The sequence below is a fragment of the Neovison vison genome, chromosome 9 (assembly GCF_020171115.1).
Source record: "Neovison vison isolate M4711 chromosome 9, ASM_NN_V1, whole genome shotgun sequence".
In the NCBI taxonomy this organism is placed as follows: Eukaryota; Metazoa; Chordata; class Mammalia; order Carnivora; family Mustelidae; genus Neogale; species Neogale vison.
In genome coordinates, this window is record NC_058099.1 from 12026653 (window position 1) to 12047642 (window position 20990).

The 20990-nt window shown below is 40.7% G+C and overlaps 2 protein-coding genes and 1 pseudogene across 2 annotated transcripts; all 3 read right to left on the reverse strand.

Moving 5' to 3' along the window:
• Positions 1-251: 251 nt before the first annotated feature.
• LOC122916846 (olfactory receptor 1361-like) lies at positions 252-1203 on the reverse strand. The gene has a single exon (XM_044264233.1). It carries the CDS (start codon positions 1182-1184, stop codon positions 252-254), a length of 933 nt encoding a protein of 310 aa, XP_044120168.1. The 5' UTR covers positions 1185-1203.
• Positions 1204-11789: 10586 nt separating this feature from the next.
• Positions 11790-12737, reverse strand: LOC122917041 (olfactory receptor 1N2-like). Its single transcript, XM_044264390.1, has one exon. The coding sequence runs from the start codon at positions 12735-12737 to the stop codon at positions 11790-11792; it is 948 nt and encodes a 315-aa protein (XP_044120325.1).
• Positions 12738-17411: 4674 nt separating this feature from the next.
• Positions 17412-19096, reverse strand: LOC122917042 (annotated as a pseudogene).
• Positions 19097-20990: the final 1894 nt, after the last annotated feature.

Genomic DNA, 20990 nt, shown 5'->3' on the forward strand with positions numbered 1-20990 from the left:
TTGCTTAGAGACCAGTAAAAATAACAAGAGCCATTTGGAGAGTGGATAGTAAACTACTCAGAGCATGGGCATTTCACAGAGACAATCTGAGGTTACTGTTATCACTTGTCCCTCCCTGTCCTTAGATGTCAATCTGTACTTTGTAATACAAACATAAGAAAAAAGAAGTCACATGTTCAGGGAAGCTTCAGTGGTTAGGCCATCAGGAGGCCAATTTCAACTCCCAGCTCTGAGTCTTGGAGTCAGGACCATTAGAGTGTTTTTCTTCTGAGTAGTTTTCCCAGAGCCCCCTTCATATCCCTATTTCTTAGGCTATAGATGAAGGGATTCAGCATGGGGGTCACCACTGTGTACATTATTGAGAAGACTCTGTCCTTTCCACCTGAGGGGGATGATGGAGGACATAAATAGACCCCGATAGCTGTGCTATAAAACAGAGAGACCACAGAGAGGTGGGAGGTGCAGTTGGAGAAGGCCCTTTGCTTACCCTTTGTGGAATTGATTCTTAGGATGGCCAAAGCAATATAAAAGTAAGATGTAAGGATGCAGATGAAGGGTCCAATTAGCAGTGTTCCTGCCACAAGGATGAGCACCAGGTCATTAACATAAGTACTGGAGCAAGCCAGATTCAGGAGTGGGACCAGATCACAGAAGAAATGGGGGATGATATTGGGGCCACAGAAAGAAAGCCTCATTACCAGGAGGGTATGCACTAGGGCATGGAAGGTAGTGACCATCCATGACCCAGCCACCAACAGGATACACCGTTGGGAGTTCATGGTCATGGCATAATGGAGGGGGTGGCTGATGGCAACATAACGGTCAAGTGCCATCACAGCCAGGAGAAAGTTGTCCAGATCTGCAAATAGGCCAAAGAAATAAAGCTGTGTCAGACACCCACCATAAGAAATCAGTTTACTTCCTGAGCTAATATTATATAGCATCTTGGGAATTATTGTGGAGATGAAACCAATGTCAGAAAAGGAAAGATTATCCAGGAAGAGGTACATAGGGTTGTGGAGGTGCTGGTCAGAAACTATGGCCAGGATGATGAGCAGGTTCCCCAGAATGGTGACCAGGTACATGCCCAGGAAAAGCCCGAACAGGAGAGGCTGCTTCTCTGGCCGCTCAGAGAGTCCCATGAGAAGAAATTCATAGATGCTGGTCTGATTTCTTCTTTCCATGTCTGGAATTCTATATGAAAGAAATTTGTTGTTGTTGTTGTTTTTATTTTTTTTAATTTATTTTTTATTTTCAGCATAACAGTATTCATTATTTTTGCACCACACCCAGTGCTCCATGCAAGCCGTGCCCTCTATAATACCCACCACCTGGTACCCCAACCTCCCATCCCCCGGCCACTTCAAAACCCTCAGATTGTTTTTCAGAGTCCATAGTCTCTCATGGTTCACCTCCCCTTCCAATTTCCCCCAACTCCCTTCTCCTCTCTATCTCCCCATGTCCTCCATGCTATTTGTTATGCTCCACAAATATGTGAAACCATATGATAATTGACTTTCTCTGCTTGACTTATTTCACTCAGCATAATCTCTTCCAGTCCCGTCCATGTTGCTACAAAAGTTGGGTATTCATCCTTTCTGATGGAGGCATAATACTCCATAGTTTATATGAAAGAAATTTTTATGATAAGTAAAAAAAAGTAAAATAATGCTGTGTGGGAAGTATTTCATATTCCTGTTAGAAACATCATGTGGTTTAGTCAGTTTTGTTTTGGCAAAACTCAAATTTATAATAGTGTGTGTTATAAAAGACCATTTGGATCACTCTTTGTATAGTTAATAGGTTGGTGTAAGCACCCAACCAGCTATCCAAGGCTCTTTCAAACTATTCCAGCTGTTTCCCATACATACCTTGTGAAAAAACAAGTGTGCTCTGATCACATAGATCCTGTTAGGTTTTTTTTTTTTTTTGCTGAAGAATAATACAATTAAGTAAACAATGTTTTACTTACATTTAAAAATTAATTTAAATGAAATGAAAATAATATATGTAATATATAATTATAGATAATAATTCTAAATAATTATATAATCAAATTAAGATTTTTTAAGGTAAATTTTCAGAACAACATATGTATTTATAATTCCATTTTTGTTAAAATTAAATTTACTCCATTCAGTCTCTTTTTTAAAGTTCCCAGCTCTTTGGGGCACCTGGGTGCCTCAGTCAATTAAACCTCCAACTCTTGATTTCCCCTCAGGGTCATGGTATCCAGCTCCATGCCTGGCTCCAACTGGGTGTGGAGTCTGCTTAAGATTCTCTCTCTCCTTCTCCCTCTGCCCCTCTCCCCTCTCCACCCCCTCATGCTCCTTCTCTATCAAATGAATAAGTTTAAAAAATCTTTAAAAATAAATAAACTTGTTTTTTCATTCATTCCAGCTTTATCAAGATAAAATTAATAGATTAAAAACTGTATATATGCAAAGTATACAGTGTGATGTTTTAATATAAATATACATTGTAAAATGATGATTGCAGTCACATTAATTTATATATCTTTTGCCTTAGAGAATGTAAATATCCAATTTGGCAGTTACAGTTCTCATGGCAAATGAAATTAATGGTGTTTTTGGCTTATGCATCAGTCTCTTGTGAGTGTGATTGATGTGAGTCAAGTCCATTTCAGTTAACCCAGTGCTTGGATGAGATCCACACCACATGGGAGCATTTCCTGTATTTCACAGAATCGAATCTCTACTATATCTGTATACTTAAAGCCACTACATGAGACTCATCTATTTGTCTCCAAGCAGAGTATTTAGGTTGCATAACATAAAGGGAAAAATTTAGTTTGTACTCAGAAAATTTTGACTCACCTTCCCCCTCTTTTTTTCAGATTTTTAAAAAAATTATTTATTTGACAGAGATCACAAGTAGGCAGAGAGGCAGGCAGAGAGAAGGGGGGGAAGACGGCTCCCTGCTGAGCAGAGAGCCCGATGCGGGGCTTGACCCCAGGATCCTGAGATCATGACCCCAGCCAAAGGCAGAGGCTTAACCCACTGAGCCACCCAGGCACCCCTTGACTCACCTTCTTTATCAAACATTGTAATATGGCTTCGAATAATTCATTTCAACTGTCAAACTTTGGTCCCCCCCCCATGAAGAAAGATAACTTGAATTGATGTCATAAGCTGTTGTGAGTCTCCTTCTCACCATCAGAAAAACATCTAGGCTCTTTCTTATCATGACATTATTAGCCCTTCTTGAGTCTGTTTCCATCTTTCTGTCCAGTGAGACTTCCCTGTTACACCACACCAGTCTCACCTGTGAAACCACTAACAGTCCTCAGACAACTCATGTGTCTTGCCTGCGTGACTTTGGTATTTAGCCCTTTCACCTTCCTAGATGCTTCCTCCTCCTCTCCACCTGGCAAGAGCTTGCATGTCAACACTGGACAATACTTCATATTCTCCTTTTGGAATCCATTGCTTTTACCCTCTTTGCTCCCACAGCTCTGTATTTGAGTTTTGCTGGAACACTTGACATATTGCCTTATAATTAGTTGCTTATCCCCATTAGGGGAGACACTGAGGTGTCTCCCTCAGTGCCAGAGACTCATTTTTCTTCATTTTGTTTCTTTTTATGTATGCGCTTTGCATGTACTATTGAATAAGGTAGTGGATGGATGGGCAGTAAAATGGCTTTTTAAGCTATGATGAAACTGTGTGATGTTATCATTTAGGTACCAGCATTGGCTTTTATACTTTAAGTAAATTACAGTTAATGGAAGAGGTATATGAAGAACTTAGGTTCTAAGTTCTTGCCTAGCATACATTCGAATACAATGGGAAAAAATGTTTAAAGTATTTGAATGTTGAATTAGTAAGTCTAATTGGTTGTGTTTCTTCCCAAGCACTGAATGTGTGGTTTGTTTATATTTTACATTTAAACTAAATATTGTTGGGTTTTAATTTAAAAATGCAGAGAAAATGGATGCTTGGAATTCCGATTTAGTAGGAATGTATCTTCTCATAGGTCTGAATCTGCTCCTTTGTACCCCTTCCGAGTGCTAAGAAATGTTCCCCTGAATCGCTTTGCCTTTCCATATTTGAAAACAGTCAATCCGACCTGTCATGTTCCATCCACATATCAAATCCCTTTCAGGAATATGTGGAAGTTTCAGGAATGTAGTTTCAGGGACTAGAGGGTTAAATTCATAGCCCAGTGAAGTAGACCTCTGGATCAAGGCTACCCTGCCACTCTATCCTTTAGGGACTGATGGATATTAAGCCATCTTATACAACTCTTTATATATATATATATATATATATATATATATATATTTTTTTTTTTTTACTTCTTTTCAGCATAACAGTATTCATTGTTTTTGCACCACACCCAGTGCTCCATGCAATACATGCCTTCCTTAATACTCACCACCTCTTATTTTATGAATGAGTAAACAGAATCTCCAAGAACTGCTGTAATCTGTCCAAGTTCAGTACTACAACTGATACCAAAAACAGGATTCCTGAAACAATTTCCAAAGGACCATTCTGCTTCTCTTGACTGACAAGGAAGGGGGATGCATGGCCAATGACTTACTGTCAGTTCTGAGTTGGGCCCAGAAGAGCTCCTCATTTTTTCACATTATGGTAGAGATTTGACTCTTCTGCTCTGGGTTCTCACTTGTCAAGAGTGGAAAAACTGTATTTGATGACCAGATGAAAAGACAGCATCTTCCCCTACATTTAAGGCATAAAGGACTCCCTGGGACATGGAACCCTCATCTCCTCCAAGGATGGAGAAATGAGAGCGGGCCACCCTAGATCCTGAGTCAGCCAAACTGAGTAGAAATGCAGAAAAAAAAAGAAGCTATCTCCCTGTGGTTTCTGGAGCAGTCCCCAGAGCTCCCTGCTGGAAGTTGCAGAGACATCTGGGAACACCGGTCTCTGAAGTATTCACTGTGGGAAAAATCTTGGTCTGTTGCCCAGTCCCCAAACTCTAAATGAACTGCTCTGTGGCTTTGGGAAGTTCACTTATCCTTTCTGGACTTTTCTCAGGTAAGTAAGTCAGAAAACAAAATATTGTCTCAAATAGAAATCTCCGAGTTCACATTTTTGCCATCCTAAGTATATGAAGTTGTAGTTCTTTGTGCTTTTATTTCACATTTCCCCAGTCTTTAATGATCCAGAGCAAATTTTCTTGTGCTTGTCAGCCATTCTTATATCTTCTTTTATGAAAAGTCTGCCCATTTTTACTGGGTTGATTGTCTTCTGATACTGATTTGTAGGAACTTTAATTCTGATTTGTAATGGATATACTTTCTCATTTTTCCTTTAGTTTAAGCCTTTTAAAAAAACCCCAAATTTTATCAAGATGGTAAGCCATCTTTAATTTCCATATATCTTGCAGCATTTCCTAAAAATGTCTGTCCTTTAAGGTGCCTGGGTGGCTCAGTTTGTTAAGTGGCTGACTCTGGATTTCACCTCAGGTCATGATCTCAGGGTCCTGGGATCCAGCCCTGCATCAGGCTCCCCAGAAGCCTGCTTAAGGATTCTCTCCCCAACCCACATATTCACACATGCTCTCTTTCTCTCTAAAATAAATAAATAAATACTTTAAAAAAATATTTTACTCTTTTTTTTATTATGTTCCGTTAGCTAGCATATAATACATTATTAGTTTTTGATGTAGTGTTCAACGATTCCTTAAAAAATGTTTATCTTTTTTTTTCAATTTATTTATTTTCAGAAAAACATTATTCATTATTTTTTCACCACACCCAGTGCTCCATGCAAGCCTAAAAAATGTTTATCTTTTAATTTGAGTGTTTCCTTCACAAGTTTCAGTGAGGCAAACCTTCTGAAGCTTTATGCAGATATACAAATTATCTTTATTTAGATATATAAGAATATTTGTAATATGTTTTCACATTTGAGTGACAACTTTGCTGGATATAAATTATTGATTTTAAAGCTATATTCTTTTTATGCATTAAAAATATTTCATTGCTTTTTTTACATCCAGTATAGCTATTAAGAAATCTGATACGAGTACGATTACTGCAGGCAAAACTCCCCTTTGTCTCAAAACTTTTCTCTGACTTTGAAATTCTTAAAATTTATTAAAACCTGTAGATGTGCGAGCTTTTCATTTTCTTTCCTTTTCATCACTCTCTAGACCCTTGAACTCTGAAGTCATTAATATTTATCTCTAAATAACTTGTCTCTGTTATTTTTCCAAATAGTTCTCCAATTTTATTTTTTGTTCTGAGATTCATATGATTTTTTTCATTAATCCTTTTATTTTGCTTAGGAGATAAATTGCATTGTTTGATTATTTTTTAATGTGCTAAAATACACATAACATTTACATAAATTTACCATTTTAACCATTTTAACATGCACAAGTCAGTGGCATTAAGCATATTCCAATTTTAGTATATGTGCTGCCGAAGCAAGCACAGTGGCATTAAGTATATTCACAGTGTCGTGCAACCATGACCTCTATCTTGGCTTCCCCTTTAAGTTCAGTAACAATATCACTTCTAGTCAACGTTTGCTGGAGGTTTTGGCCAGGGCAGTCAAGCAAAAAATAAAATAAAATAAAATAAAATAAAATAAAAGACATCTAGGCTGGAAAGGAAGGAACAAAACTCTATTTATTTTCTGATTATTTTTGTATATATATTTAAGCCTTGAACAACTCAAGTTTGAGCTGCACAGATCCACTTATATGTGGATTTTTAAAAAAATAAATACAGGACAGTAGTGTAATGTATTTTCTCTTCCCTATGACTTTCTTTTTTTTCATTTTTTAAGGATTTATTTAAATTCCACTTAGTTAAAATACAGCATAATATTAGTTTCAGGTGTACAATATAGTGATTCAACACTTTTATACATCACCTAGTGCTCATCACCAAACAAGTGCATTTTTTTTCCAATTTATTTATTTTCAGAAAAACATTATTCATTATTTTTTTCACCACACCCAGTGCTCCATGCAAGCCGTGCCCTCTATAATACCCACCACCTGGTACCCCAACCTCCCACCCCCCCGCCACTTCAAACCCCTCAGATTGTTTTTCAGAGTCCATAGTCTCTCATGGTTCACCTCCCCTTCCAATTTCCCCCAACTCCCTTCTCCTCTCTATCTCCCCATGTCCTCCATGCTATTTGTTATGCTCCACAAATAAGTGAAACCATATGATAATTGACTCTCTCTGCTTGACTTATTTCACTCAGCATAATCTCTTCCAGTCCCGTCCATGTTGCTACAAAAGTTGGGTATTCATCCTTTCTGATGGAGGCATAATACTCCATAGTGTATATGGACCACATCTTCCTTATCCATTCATCCGTTGAAGGGCATCTTGGTTCTTTCCATAGTTTGGCGACCGTGGCCATTGCTCTATGAACATTGGGGTACACAAGTGCATTTTTTAATCCAATCACCTAATTTTGAATTACTTTTTTCTTTTTCTTGATTTTTCTCTATTGATTTAACTGATTATGCTCTAGTATTTATTATTCCTATCATTTCTTTTTATTTTTTGTTACATTGTCATTAATTTAGTTTTTGTTGCATTGTATTTATTGATCTAATATTTATAATTCCTGAGAATTTAATGTAAGTTATTTTTTTCTTAATAACATTTTCTTCTCTCTAGCTTTCTTTGTTGTAAGAATACAGTATATAATCATGGAACATACAAAATATGTGTTAATTGACTGTTTATGTTACTCTTAAGGCTTCTAATAGTGGGCTATTAGTAAAGTTTTAGGGGAGTCAAAAGTTATACTGGGATTTTCGACTGCATGGTAGAGGTCAGTTTCCCTAACATCTGCATTGTTCAGTGGCCAACTGTAAGAAATACTAAGGAATCAAAAAAGAAATTATTAAAATGAATAAGTAGATTCAAATATTGCAAAATACAAGGTCAATATACAAAAATTGATTTCTACACACTATCAAGGAACAATCTGAAAATGAAATTAAGGAAACAGTTCTAGGGTCATATGTACCCCAGTGTTCATAGCAGCAATGTCCATAATAGCCAAACCGTGGAAAGAGCCAAGATGTCCTCCAGTAGAGGAATGCATAAAGAAGACATGGTCCATTAATGAGTAATGGAATATTACTCAGCCATCAGAAATGATGAATAACCAATTTTTTCATCAACATGGATGGGACTGAAGGAGATTTTGCTGAGTGAAATAAGTCAAGCAGAGAAAGTAAATTATAGTATGGTTTCAGTAACTTGTGAAACATAAGGAATAGCATGGAGGACATTAGGAGAAGGAAGGGAAAAATGAAGGAGTTCGGGAATTGGAGGGGGAGAAGAACCATGAGAGACTGTGGACTCTGAGAAACAAACTGAGGGTTCTAGAGGGGAGGTGGGATGGATGGATGGGTTGGCCTGGTGATGGGTATTAAGGAGGGCACGTATTGCATGGAGCACTGGGTGTTACACGTAAACAATGAATCTTGAAATACTACATCTAAAACTAATGACGTACTGTATGGGGACTAACATAACAACAGCAAGAAAAGAAACAATTCTACTTATAATAGGATAAAAAAGAATAGCATATTTAAGAATAAATTCATCAAAATAAGTGGAAAATTCATTATCTAAATACAACAAAATATATTGTTGAAAGAAATTAAACATGTAACAAATGGAAATACATCCCATGTTCAAGGCTTGAGTTCATATTGTCAAGATGACAATACTTTCCAAATTGATCTGTATAGTCAACATAATTACTACCAAAATCCCAGCTGTCTTCTTTATAGAAATTGACAAGCTGATTATAAACTATATATGGAAATTAAAGGGATCCCAACTAACAAAAATATTCTCAGAGAAAAATAGAACAAAGTGTCAGGATCCATATGTCCTGATTTCAAACTTCCTACAAAAGCACAGTCATCAGGATAGTATGATATAGGCATGAAAATGAATTTAGACCAATGGAACAGAGCTGAAAATCCAGAAGTAACCCCTTGTATTTAAATCCAGCAGGAATTTTATTTTATTTTATATTTTTATTTATTTTCAGCATAACAGTATTCATTGTTTTTGTACCACACCCAGTGCTCCATGCAATCCATGCCCTCTCTAATACCCACCACCGGGTTCCCCCAACCTCCCACCCCCCACACCTTCAAAACCCTCAGATTGTTTTTCAGAGTCCATAGTCTCTCATGGTTCACCTCCCCTTCCAATTAACCTCAACTCCCTTTTCCTCTTCATCTCCCCTTGCCCTCCATGCTATTTGTTAAAAAGTGCCAAGACAAATCAGTAGGGAAAGAAACATTTTTTAAATAAATGGCTCTGCAACACTACATGTAAAAGAATGAAGTTGAATCTTTTTGTGCGTGTTTGTTACTCAAAATTAACTCTAAATAGACCATAAAAAGCAAGCTACATAATAAAAAAATCCTCAATACATATATTTAGCAAAGGACTCCTATCTACAATATATAATTTTTACAAATTAATGTTTGAAAAGGAGAATACCTAATTAAACAGTAGCAAAATAATGATAACATGTTTGTTACAAGAGAAAATAGGCGAATGATCAATAAGCATAGGCACAAGAGATAAACTACATGAGTTCTCAGACAAATGCACATAAAACCCACAAAACATGATTTCTACAAACCCAGAAGAATGTGTCTAGTGGAGAAGGACAGTATAAGTGTGGCTGAGGCAGTAGACCACACTTATTCACATATTATAGGGATGAGTGTAATTGATAAAGCACTTTATCTAACTTTCCAGTATTAACTACCAAGGCCGAAAATATGCATATTCTCTGCCTCACCCCCAAATCCCATTCTCCAGTATGGATACATATACATAGGAAGAGTAGAAATGTTCCATTTGGGATTAGGCTCAAGCATGTCCAGAGAGCACAAGGCAACAGGAATGGTCATGATCCCCATGTTCTGGACCATGGTTTCAGTTTCTTTTCACTCAGCTCACACCATTGGTCTGTTGGGGTAGAAAACACTTGAACCTGGTTCATGGATAAAATCATGATATAGTGTAATGAGTTGAAAACAGATGGCTGTCCACTGCCTGGAGGTACACTGCCATATACAACCCCACCCAGGAGTGATTCTAAGGAAGAGGAACAAGGAAAAAATCCAGTGCACAGAGCATCCACTTGCTTGCCTTTTTTGAACAGAGGTAGAAGCCCAAAGATAAGAATATAAGCAGATTCTTTGAAAGTGATGACTGCCTCACTCAGATAATATTGTTAGTATACTTGAAAATCATGCATAAAAGTAAACCAAGCATTATTCAAAGATAGCAGGTCCAGAAGGGTTTTATGGAAAGCTAGTAAATTACAGCAAACAAAGAATAAAAAATTGAGTAAGATATAAAAGGATTCAACCAGGGCTAAGTATTCAGGAACTTCTTGGTGCTGTCAACATGCTCGGTCCCTCACTGATTTTTACCTTGAAAGGGCAAAAAATGAGGTAGGTATTTTCATACCTTATTTCATCTGCCCTTTTGCTGCCATGAAGGATGTCCCACAACAGGATTGTCAAACCTGGCTGCACTAGAATTACCTGTTTGTTTTGTGTTTATAAAAAATACTAGGATCTCTTCTCTAGAGAGTTCTAAAGCTCCAGAAAACACTAATCTACAACTAGAATTCAAAAGCACTGACAATGACAGATAGCTACAAGGAACAGAACTGGCCAAGAGAATTGGCCAACAGAACTGGGAATGAAAACCTAAGACCCATATTTAGAGAGACCACTACAAAACACCTCCAAGGTTGGGCTGACATGGCTCCAACAACCTGCATGCCCCTCATTGTAAACAGCCTGTCACTGTGGAATCCTCACTTTTCTTTCCTCACTAGTTCCAGTGAGCTGACAAAATGTCACATCATGGGTAAAACTATGCCTGACCACGGTTACACATGTTACTTTTTGTCATGGCAACTATCACCATCTGACTTGACTGGTCACCATCTGACTAAATTGGACACGTGTCTGTCTCTACCATGTATAGGTATCGACAATATCTCATTCATTTTTACATTTTACCAATAGTGCATATCACAGTGCCTGGCATATGGTAGGCATCAGTGTACATACTAGCTTAAAGTGAATATGTCTCTTTCCACAAACATTAGCACCAAGAAGCAGGACAGTAAAGCAGAAGTTTGAATACCAGAGTCAGACTAAGACTAAATTTAATACTTCTTTCCCCACTTATTAGCTTTGGTCTCCATCTGTAAAATATAATAATCATAGCATTTAACCCAAGATCATTATAATTGGAAAAATAAAAGTCATAATACATGTAGAGAGTTAAGAACATGGAATAAAAGAGATAATAAGCTTTATGGAGAAATCATGATGATTGGACTTGTATTTAGTTAATTGCATTTATGTACAGCTGCATGCTGTTTTGAATTCTATCAGGGAATGCCATAAAGGCATGGAATCAGTGTTTCCTCTGCCAGATATAGAATTTGGAGATTAATTATTTCTGATTGAATCATAGGTTAAAATATATACATGCATTATGATAACAGCAAACAGAAGAAGTTCTAATTGACATTAGCCCCGTGTAGCTTAGATCACCCTACACAACACCAGGGAAATATTCACATTTATAACATAGCACAGGTCCTTTATGAAATACACCCACCATACACTGTTAGGTTTGAAGTTTAAGAGAATGATCCTGGATCGCTTCTTTTGAAACCTTAGCCAATGTGATAGGTGATGGTGATGCTTCACAAACACATGGGTTCTCCAGAGCGCAATGTCAAAATACACATGTAGGATCAAAGTTCCTGAGAAGACAATGTATGAATTCCAAAAAGGTTTCTCAGTGCAGCCTTCATATCGCTGTTCCTGAGGCTATAAATGAAGGGGTTCAGCATAGGAGTCACGACGGTGTAAAATACAGCTGCAACCCTGTCTTTACCCCCAGAGTGAGATGAAGGGGGAAACAGATAGACACCAATTGCTGTGCCGTAAAACAGGAAGACAACAGTGAGGTGGGACCCACAGGTGGAGAAGGCCTTCTGCCTCCCAGAGGCAGATGGGACCCTGAGGATGGTGGATATGATGTGTGCATATGACAAAATGATCAGAGAGAGAGGACCAGTGAGGATCATGGAGCCCACAGTGAATAGGGCTACCTGGTTGGTGCTGGTGTCTGAGCAAGACAGTTGCAGCAGAGGGACCACATCACAGAAGAAGTGATGGATGCTGTTGCCTGCACAGAAAGAAAGCCTAGCCATAAGCAGAGTGTGCAGGAGAGCAGCAAGGTTGGTGAGAAGCCAGCATGCCACCAGAAGGAGCATGCACACCAGGGGCCTCATGAGCATGGAGTAGTGAAGAGGCCTGCAGATGGCCACATAGCGGTCATAGGCCATCACCCCCAAGAGGAAGTCGTCCAACGCTCCAAATGTCATGAAGAAGTGCATCTGGGCCAAACACCCTCCATATGGGATGGTCTGACTTTGTCTCTGGATGTTCACTAGCATCTTGGGGACAGTGGTGGAAGAAAAGCAGGCATCGGCGAAAGAGAGGTTGGCCAGGAAGAAGTACATGGGCGTGTGGAGGTGTGGGTCAAAGCCAATGGCCAGGATGATGAGCAGGTTCCCCATGACAGTGACCAGGTACATGCCCACAAAGATAGCAAATAGGAGAGGTTGTTGCTCTGGACTCTCAGAAAGACCCAAGAGGAGGAATTCAGTGACACTGGACTGGTTGATTCTGTCCATGCCACTACTCCTTCTGGAAGGAGAGAAAAAATAAGTTAAGTAGTGTAAAAAAAAAAAGTTGGTACTTCTAGCCTTCTCTAAAAGAAACACCCCCCACCCGATTCACATATGTCTCTATTTCAAGTTCCTAGACCTTCCCTCCAAGGTCTGCTTTGCTCCCTACTTTTCAAACCACCCAAGAAAGGAGATTAAGCTGGCTGAGAGGTTAAAATGCAGAGTTAGGGGCACCTTGGTGGCTTAGTTGGTTAAGCGCCTGTCGTCTGCTCAGGTCATGATCTCAGGGTCCTTGGGTGGAGTCCCACATGGGTCTCCAGGCTCAGTGGGGAGTCTGTTTCTCCCCCTCCCTCTGCCTCTTTCCCCTGTTCATGCTCTCTCTTTCTCTCTCTGTCTCAAACGAAAACAGAACAAAACAAAAACTTCTAAAATGCAAAAGCAAGGTGATAGGTAGCTGTTGGAGAGGTAAGTTTCAGGATCCCTCTGTCACTTCTATATGTTCACTGAGATCCTCATCCCTGACTTCCAGGTCATAAGCCCATCTAAACTGCGAACAGTAAGAGCCAACACTGAATTTTAAGCACTACACAATGCAGCATCTAATTGAAAACCTACACATTTTATTACATACACTTCACTAATGGGTTACTGAAATTCAGTAAAATTAAGTCATTTGCATAATATTACAAAGAAGATGTGAATATAGCAAGGGGGAATCTGAAGTCATTTCTCATGCCCCTCGACACCCTGAATCAAGGCCAACTCCGCTTAACCCCATCCTCTGCCGGGGCAGACGTAGGTGACTTTCTCTCTAAGGAAGTAGTTTCCACTGCCCATCCCAGGATGGGCTGAGAGACAGGAGGCAGGGACTCTGACTGGTATCTTTTGTGGGTATCAGAGGGAACACCCACCCCTGTCTTTTTCTTGGAGCACTCACCACAGGTGTCTGGCCCAGGCAGCATCCACCATCAAAGTCAACCCCCCAGCACCTGTTCTTGGTTTGGTCTCACAGGACCTTGCTTTGGGCCTGCAGGTTCTTCTTAGCCTACAGCAAATGAGAGAGCAGAGGCCCCAGGACCATGGGCTGTACCAGGCCAGCCAGAGAGCAGCAGCCCAGACTACAGAGGGGGAGGTTGGATGTGCTTTCCACATTGTCACAGAAGTATTTCTAGGTTCTGTGCCCCAGGAGTGTGATTCCCCAAGCTGGTCCTCAGAGACAAATCTGAAGTAATTGCTGCAGCTTCATGGTTTGGCTTCCTAGGCCAGCACTCACCGAGGAGCATGCACGGAGGGAACGCATGGCACATCGCTGGGTTTCATTTGATAAATTTTGTCCCCAGGGATCTGTGTGCATCTCCATTCTTAGTGTGGTGGCTGCTCTGGGAAATCTGCTGGGAAAGCTGGTAACTGGGGAAGAAGGGGCTCCAAACAGGAGGTGGAAAACAACAAAATTTGATTCCAACCTAGACAGAAGGTGTCCTGGCCTTGCTATCCTGGGGTGGGTTGTTTGAATTCTATGAGCCTTCGGGTTTCAAGTTCCTGCTAAGAGGGTAATTAACTTATTAGACTGCCAGCTCCCACCCACCAAAATAATCCTATACAAACTGAGGTGAGCAAAAAATCCAGACAATCACAAGAATATTAAAATGTGAGAGTCCCATGGGACTAAGGAAGATGGCTCTGAGCCAGAATGTGGTGTGGGGACAGAAGGCTGGGTAGACACTTGATGTGGGGAAGAGATCTATCCCTTCCCTGTGAGAGGAAACTAGGAAAAAGTGAATCAAGCCTGCTCTCGCCTGTCTCCGCCCCTACCGGGAGTATTTAGATGACAGAGGTTTGGACTTCTCCACAGAAGACCTTCTGGATATTTGTTTGTTTGTTTGTTTCCCTTGCCTTTGGAGATGTGTCTTGAGGGATGTTGCTGTGGCCGATGTGGAAGAGGTTACTGCCAACATGGATGGGACTGGAGATTATGCTGAGTGAAATAAGTCAAGCAGAGAAAGTCAGTTATCAGATGGTTTCACTTATTTGTGCAACATAAGGAACAGCATGGAGGACATCAGGAGAAGGAAGGGGGAAATGAGAAATCAGAGTGGGAGACAAAGCATGAGAGGCTATGGACTCTAGGAAACAAACTGAGGGTTTTAGAGGTGGGGTGGAGGGATGGGTGAGCCTGGTGGTGAGTATGAAGGAAGGCCCAGATTGCATGGAGCCCTGGGTGTTATTCGCAAACAGTGAATCATGGAACACTACATCAAAAACTAAAGACGTACTATATGGGGACTAATTTTAAAAAAGGTCCTGGGGGCCTCCTGGGTGGCTCAGTGGGTTAAGCCGCTGCCTTCGGCTCAGGTCATGATCTCAGGGTCCTGAGATCGAGGCCCGCATTGGGCTCTCTGTTCAGCAGGGAGCCTGCTTCCTGCCTCTCTGCCTGCTTGTGATCTCTCTCTGTCAAATAAATAAATAAAATCTTAAAAAAAAAAAAAAAAAAAGAATTCTTTCTTGGCCATCCACTCTGGCCCTCACTTATATTCTAAAACTTCGTCATAGTCAACTTCTCAGTGATTCTGTTATTCTCCTCACTAATGTATTCCTTATTGCTTTAGGGAAAGTATCTCAGATGATTTCCGGTCTCGGATGATGAATCCATTCCAACATGACCCCAGAATCCCTGAGATTCTCACCTCTTCCTCTTTACTTTGCAAGGGGTTGCAGCATCTGCATTCCACTGGCTGTGAGTGCCATCATGTCCGAGCCCAGCAATGGTCTCAGAAGTGTAGGAGCCCTTGTTCTGGGTGTTCCTGTCTCCTGACTCACAGGAGAGTCCTCCCATGTCAACCAGTTTTACCCTGTCTAGCCTAATATTTCATGGTTTCTTTCTCCAGCCATTTACATTCCTTCATTGACTAGTGAAATGTATTAGCTAAGTGCTGCTCCCCTTTGGATGAATCAGGTAAATATTCCTGTAGGCAGGACTGTTATTTCAGGCCGGGCTGCGCTGACATCTGTTGCAAGTTACTAGTCTAGAGAAAATGGGTGAGGCAGGCATTTTGAGGAAGGCACTGCTGTCTCCAGCTCTCAGAGAAGATCTTATCAATTGTCTAGTGCTGCATAACAGACCACCCCCAAACTTAGTGTTTAGACAACAACCACCACCTTTTACTTAGTTTACATTTCTTTGGGTTAACATTTCAGATTTGGATCAGCTGGCTCCCGGATTTGGGGTAGGCTCACTCCTGCTCTGTGGTCTGCGGACCATCAACTGGGTAAGGCAACAACTTCAGGAAATGGGTGGCTTGTTCTAGTGAATGAATCTCTGATACCAGAACTTTAGCCTCCAGCTTTCAAATGATATCGGGGGTGTGTCTCAGCACTCAGTGGCTCTGGACCACCTCCTTCTTGAATGGTGCCTGAAACTGCAATTCTTTGCTCCTACCCGTGCCTTCTGGTGATGCCAACCAGGGTTACAACAACGTCAACAAATCCCTGACTTTTCTTGCTGCCTGAAGTCTAGCCAGATGCTGATTTCATCACCCTTCTTGCTTTCTAGTGTTTGAAGATCAGGTGAATCATAAGCATGCACTGACCACTGAGTTAATGGCCAGGGACCATTTTAGATGGCAGTACCCAGTCTGTGCACATTGTAAAAACTGACTACTTCAGGAAATGATTGGACGCCCCAAGATCAGGAACATTACATCTCCATGTCAAAACACCTACAGACCAGTAACTTCTCATTTCCTGTCTTAACATAAATTTGTGTTTTTCTGTATTTTTTTCCTCCTGCCTTGAAAAACTTCTCTTTTCTATTTTGCAATAACATACCCATACTTCAAAACCCATCACAAATGTTACCTCCTTGGTGAAGTCCTCCTGGATTCATCGATCCAGGAGGACAAGAGAAAATTACATGTGATTTGTATTTTAAGCAGAACTTGAAGATTGCAGCATATGTGTTAAAGACAGGCTAAGCACTTTACATGTGTTATCTTTTTGATTTCTCACAACAGCCTTAGATGGTAGTTACTGTAGTTACTAATACTATTCACTTGTTTATATTTGGAAAAGGGGCATTGGTGCCCATTGGTGCTAGAAGTCATTCAGGAAGTGAATACTGAAACTGATACATAAACTGGGTATTTGTGATTCCAGTGTAAGCCTTAGTTTCGCTTAAAAAACTATTGAAAAAATCTGAGTTGGTCAGTGAGTGAGATTTCAGTGTCATAATTATGCAGGGAAGAAATTGATGGAGCGTAGTGAAGTTTCCAAAGTTTCTCCTGTGGGTTATTGAAAAATCCTCTACAGGTTGTTAGGATAGACCCCCCCAGGGGGGGATGCAGTAATGAAATCAATATATTTAAAAATGTATCTGAACATAGGTTGTTGGCATTGTAATCACTGAAGAATGATGGCCTCATAAAAGAAACATGGTGAGAATCCAGCTCATGTGGCTTGATTCAAAAGTCATTTCAGAAAAGCTAGCTACAGATTTATGCTCAAGCAGAGGGCCTGTTCTCTTGGGGAAGTATGAGGATCTGAGGCTGTTTATACTTTTGTCCTAGCTTCTGATTTCCCTTGTCCCATCCTTAAGTCATTTGGTAGTATTGAGAGAGAAGTTGCTGATTGGAAATGTGTATGTGAATAATGTGACAGAAGCAAGAAAAGAAAACAAACTAGTAACTAGTAGAAATTTGTGGGGTGCCTGGGTGGCTCAGTCATTAAGCACCTGCCTTTGGCTCGGGTCATGATCCCAGAGTCCTGAGATCGAGCCCCACATCAGGCTCCCTGTTCAGTGGAGAGTCTGCTTCTCCCTCTCCCACTCCCCCTGCTTGTGCTCTATCTCTCTCTCTCTCACTGTGTGTGTGTCTCTCTCTCCCTGTCAAATAAATAAATAAAATCTTTTAAAAAATTGAGAGAAATTTGTGATTTCATATCCATTTAGGCATAGTGTAACCATTACAGGTGTGCATTTTGGAACCAGATACCTGGGTTCAAATTCTGGCTCTGCCACTTAATAACTGTGTTACTTCCTATAAGTAATTTAACCTTTTTTGAGTCATTGTTTTCTCTTCTGTACAATGCAAATATTTGCCTCAAAGAAATATGTTGAACATTGCTCAGAGAATGAAGATCTAAGCATAATGCCCAGAAGGAGAAAATTTGAACATTTTTTCTCCTGATTCTTTCAGAAACACTGCATGATAGAGAATACATTTTTAAATTTTTTAATTTTAATATAGTTGACAGGATAGAGAGTATTTTATTACCTCCTTTTATGAGTAGGGAAATTGTGGCTCACTGAGGTTATTTAATTTAGTGTAGGTTGGAAAGCTGGCAAGAAGCAGATGCAGATTTAGATAGGCACCAAGATAACTCTATTAGTTGATATCCCCTGAATTCTCAGAATGATGTCGTTGGCCTCATGGAGATCACAGTGCCCTTCCACTCAAGAGTCTCCCCAAGGCACTCTTCAAGTCTTTGTTTCTCAGGCTATAGATGAATGGATTCAGCATGGGAGTCACCACAGCATACATCACTGCTGCAATCCTGTTCTTGCTGGCTGAATCAGCAGAGGAGAGAACGAAGTAGACCCCAATAGCAGACACGTAGAACAAGCAAACAGCTGAGAGGTGGGAGCTGCAGGTGGAGAAGGCCTTCCACTTCCCACTCATTGATGGGACTCTCACAATGGCAGCCATGATGCGGACATAGGAAATGATAAATAACAAGGGGATCAAGATGATTAAGGCCTCTCCCCAGTATATTAACACACACTGGTTGACATAAGTATTGGAACAAGAGAGCTTCAACAGGGGGAAAAGTTCACAAGAGAAGTGGGGGATAATGTTGTCAGTGCAGAAGGATAACTGAGCCAGGAGAATGGTGTGGGTCAGAGAGTATGAGTCAGTGAGTATTAGGGACATGACCAACAGCAGAATACATCTTCTGGGAATCATGACCAAGGCATAGTGAAGGGGGTGGCAAATAGCCACAAGCCAGTCATATGCCATCACTGCCAGAAGGAAGACATCTAGACCAATGAACCATAGGAAGAAGTAGATCTGAGACAGGCATCCACTGTAAGTGATGGTTTTCCTATCGGCCTGGATGTTCGCCAGCACCCTGGGGACTGTGGTAGATGCTAAACACAAATAAGTGAGGGAGAAGTTTGCCAGGAAGAAGAACATGGGGGTTGTGGAGGTGTGAATCAGAGACAATGGCTAGGATGATGACAATGATCCCTAGCACATGATCAGGTACATGCTCAGGAAGATGCTGAATAGGAGGGGTTGCTGTTCCTGCTGCTCAGACAGGCCCAGGTGGAAGAATTCAGAGACACTCATTGTGTGGTTTCCTGGCTTCATGTCGCGGGTTTAACTAAGGAACAAAATGGAGGATGACACTTCAAAAACGTTTCCAGCCCTGGTATTGCCTAGGTGGAAACAAAGACATAAAATAAAGATGGATTGTCTCCTTGACATCTGAAAGAACACTATGAGGTGGTCATTGCTATGCTGATATTATTGATGAAAGAACTGAGTCACCGAGAAAGTGGTGGAGGTAAAGTTTACATCTGGCAATTCTGACAATTCTGACTTTAGAGTCTGTGATTATAACCTCTTTATCTATCTGCCTCTGATCAGGCACCCAGAACTAATTCATTTATTCATTCCACATTCAACCAGTACTTACTATGTGTCAGTCTCTGCTCTCAAGGACCAGACACAATGGTAACAAATACAGCAGGGTCCCTGCCCTCATGTAGATAGTATTCTAGCTGGAGGAGCTGGGTAACAAACAAACACTTAAATAAACAAGAATGCGTTGCTCAACTGAAAACAAAATGTAGCAGTGACTAGCAGATTACTCTAAATGTTGTGGTCAGCAAAGGACTATGGAGGAATGAATAGAATGGGGCCAGGCAAGTAAAGAATTTCGTAGAAGAGTTTCAGTTGCAAGGAGCCATAAGTGCAAACATAGGAAGGAGCACATACATTTGGAGAAGCAGGAAGAAGGGAAGTGGGGTCAAGTGTGATGGGTATAGGCCAGGAGCGGCAGACATGTGGGTGAGGAGGCAGACAGGTTAGAGAACGGCATGGAGTGCAGATTCTCAGAACCATCAGAGAGCCCTGGGCATGGGGGCTGTTTAAGCAGCAGACAGCCATAATCTGACCTCAGGTATGGAAAGAGCATCCTGCTGCTGTGAAGAGAAGTGCTGTAGGGACCAGAAAGCAGACAGGATAATAAGAAAGCACGCAGCAATCCATGGGCCCCAGCAACGCAGCTGGGGAGATAGAGTGAAATGGATGGATTTGGGCTTGGTTTCAGAGAGTTTAGGGACCTTACCCAAGGAAACACAAGTGGTGGATCTGGGCCCTAGTAAATGGCCTTTGACTTCCCCAGCTGCACCTGCACCTTTGAGGTACAAATAGTAAAGCTGTGTGAAGTGAACAGGAAAGAATTAAGGTGATTTCTTTTACCCACAGGGGTTGTTTAAAAAACTGTACAGCTACAAGAAGCACAGAAATGATCTCTAGATTATTTCTTAATTGGCAGAAGCCGTGGAATGTCCTGGAAATGTAAAAAGACCAGGAGGAGAAGTGCCAGAGACATGAATAACTCTTGTTATCCCCAGCAGGGGAGAGAATGTAGGGGAAAAGGTGTTTAGGGCCCATTTGCTAAAAGGTATAAATAAAAGCCATTTATGATGTGTCTACAGTATTCCAATGACTAGTGTCATTTAATCCACACCACCCCTGTGCCAAGTATTTCCCTCACACTTTTCAGGTCAAGAAACAGGGCTCAGAGAGGCTAACTGACCAGCCTGAGATCACACAGCTAATAAGATCTCTTTTCTGCCAAACCCAGAAGTCAGTCCACTATGCAATTCTACTTCCTAAGACAGGCAGATCTTTGTTTTCTCATGGATACTATAGATACTTGTCAACTTTGGGAGTACTTCTGGTATTTCTCAATACTTTGGGAATGCAACCATGTGGAGTTGATCTATCCTTTAGAATGCCTCTACAGTGTCTACAGGGTCTAGGGAGTTGTGTTTGCAATTTTTCATCTATGCTGATACCTGCTGATCGCCTACCTTATGGCAGAAATGCCTGTGCGCACTGGATATTTAAGACTAATCAGAACAGGCACAGTCCCTGGGCTTTCAGGCTAATTGAAGGGACTGACAATGAACAACTTAACAAGTGAACATATAGTCAGAAACTCTGATTAGTACCGAAAAGCAGAGGTATGGTA

Bases quoted from the DNA above. Each gene is read 5' to 3' on its own strand.
- LOC122916846 (XM_044264233.1), bottom strand. From the start codon at position 1,184: ATGGAAAGAAGAAATCAGACCAGCATCTATGAATTTCTTCTCATGGGA.
- LOC122917041 (XM_044264390.1), bottom strand. From the start codon at position 12,737: ATGGACAGAATCAACCAGTCCAGTGTCACTGAATTCCTCCTCTTGGGT.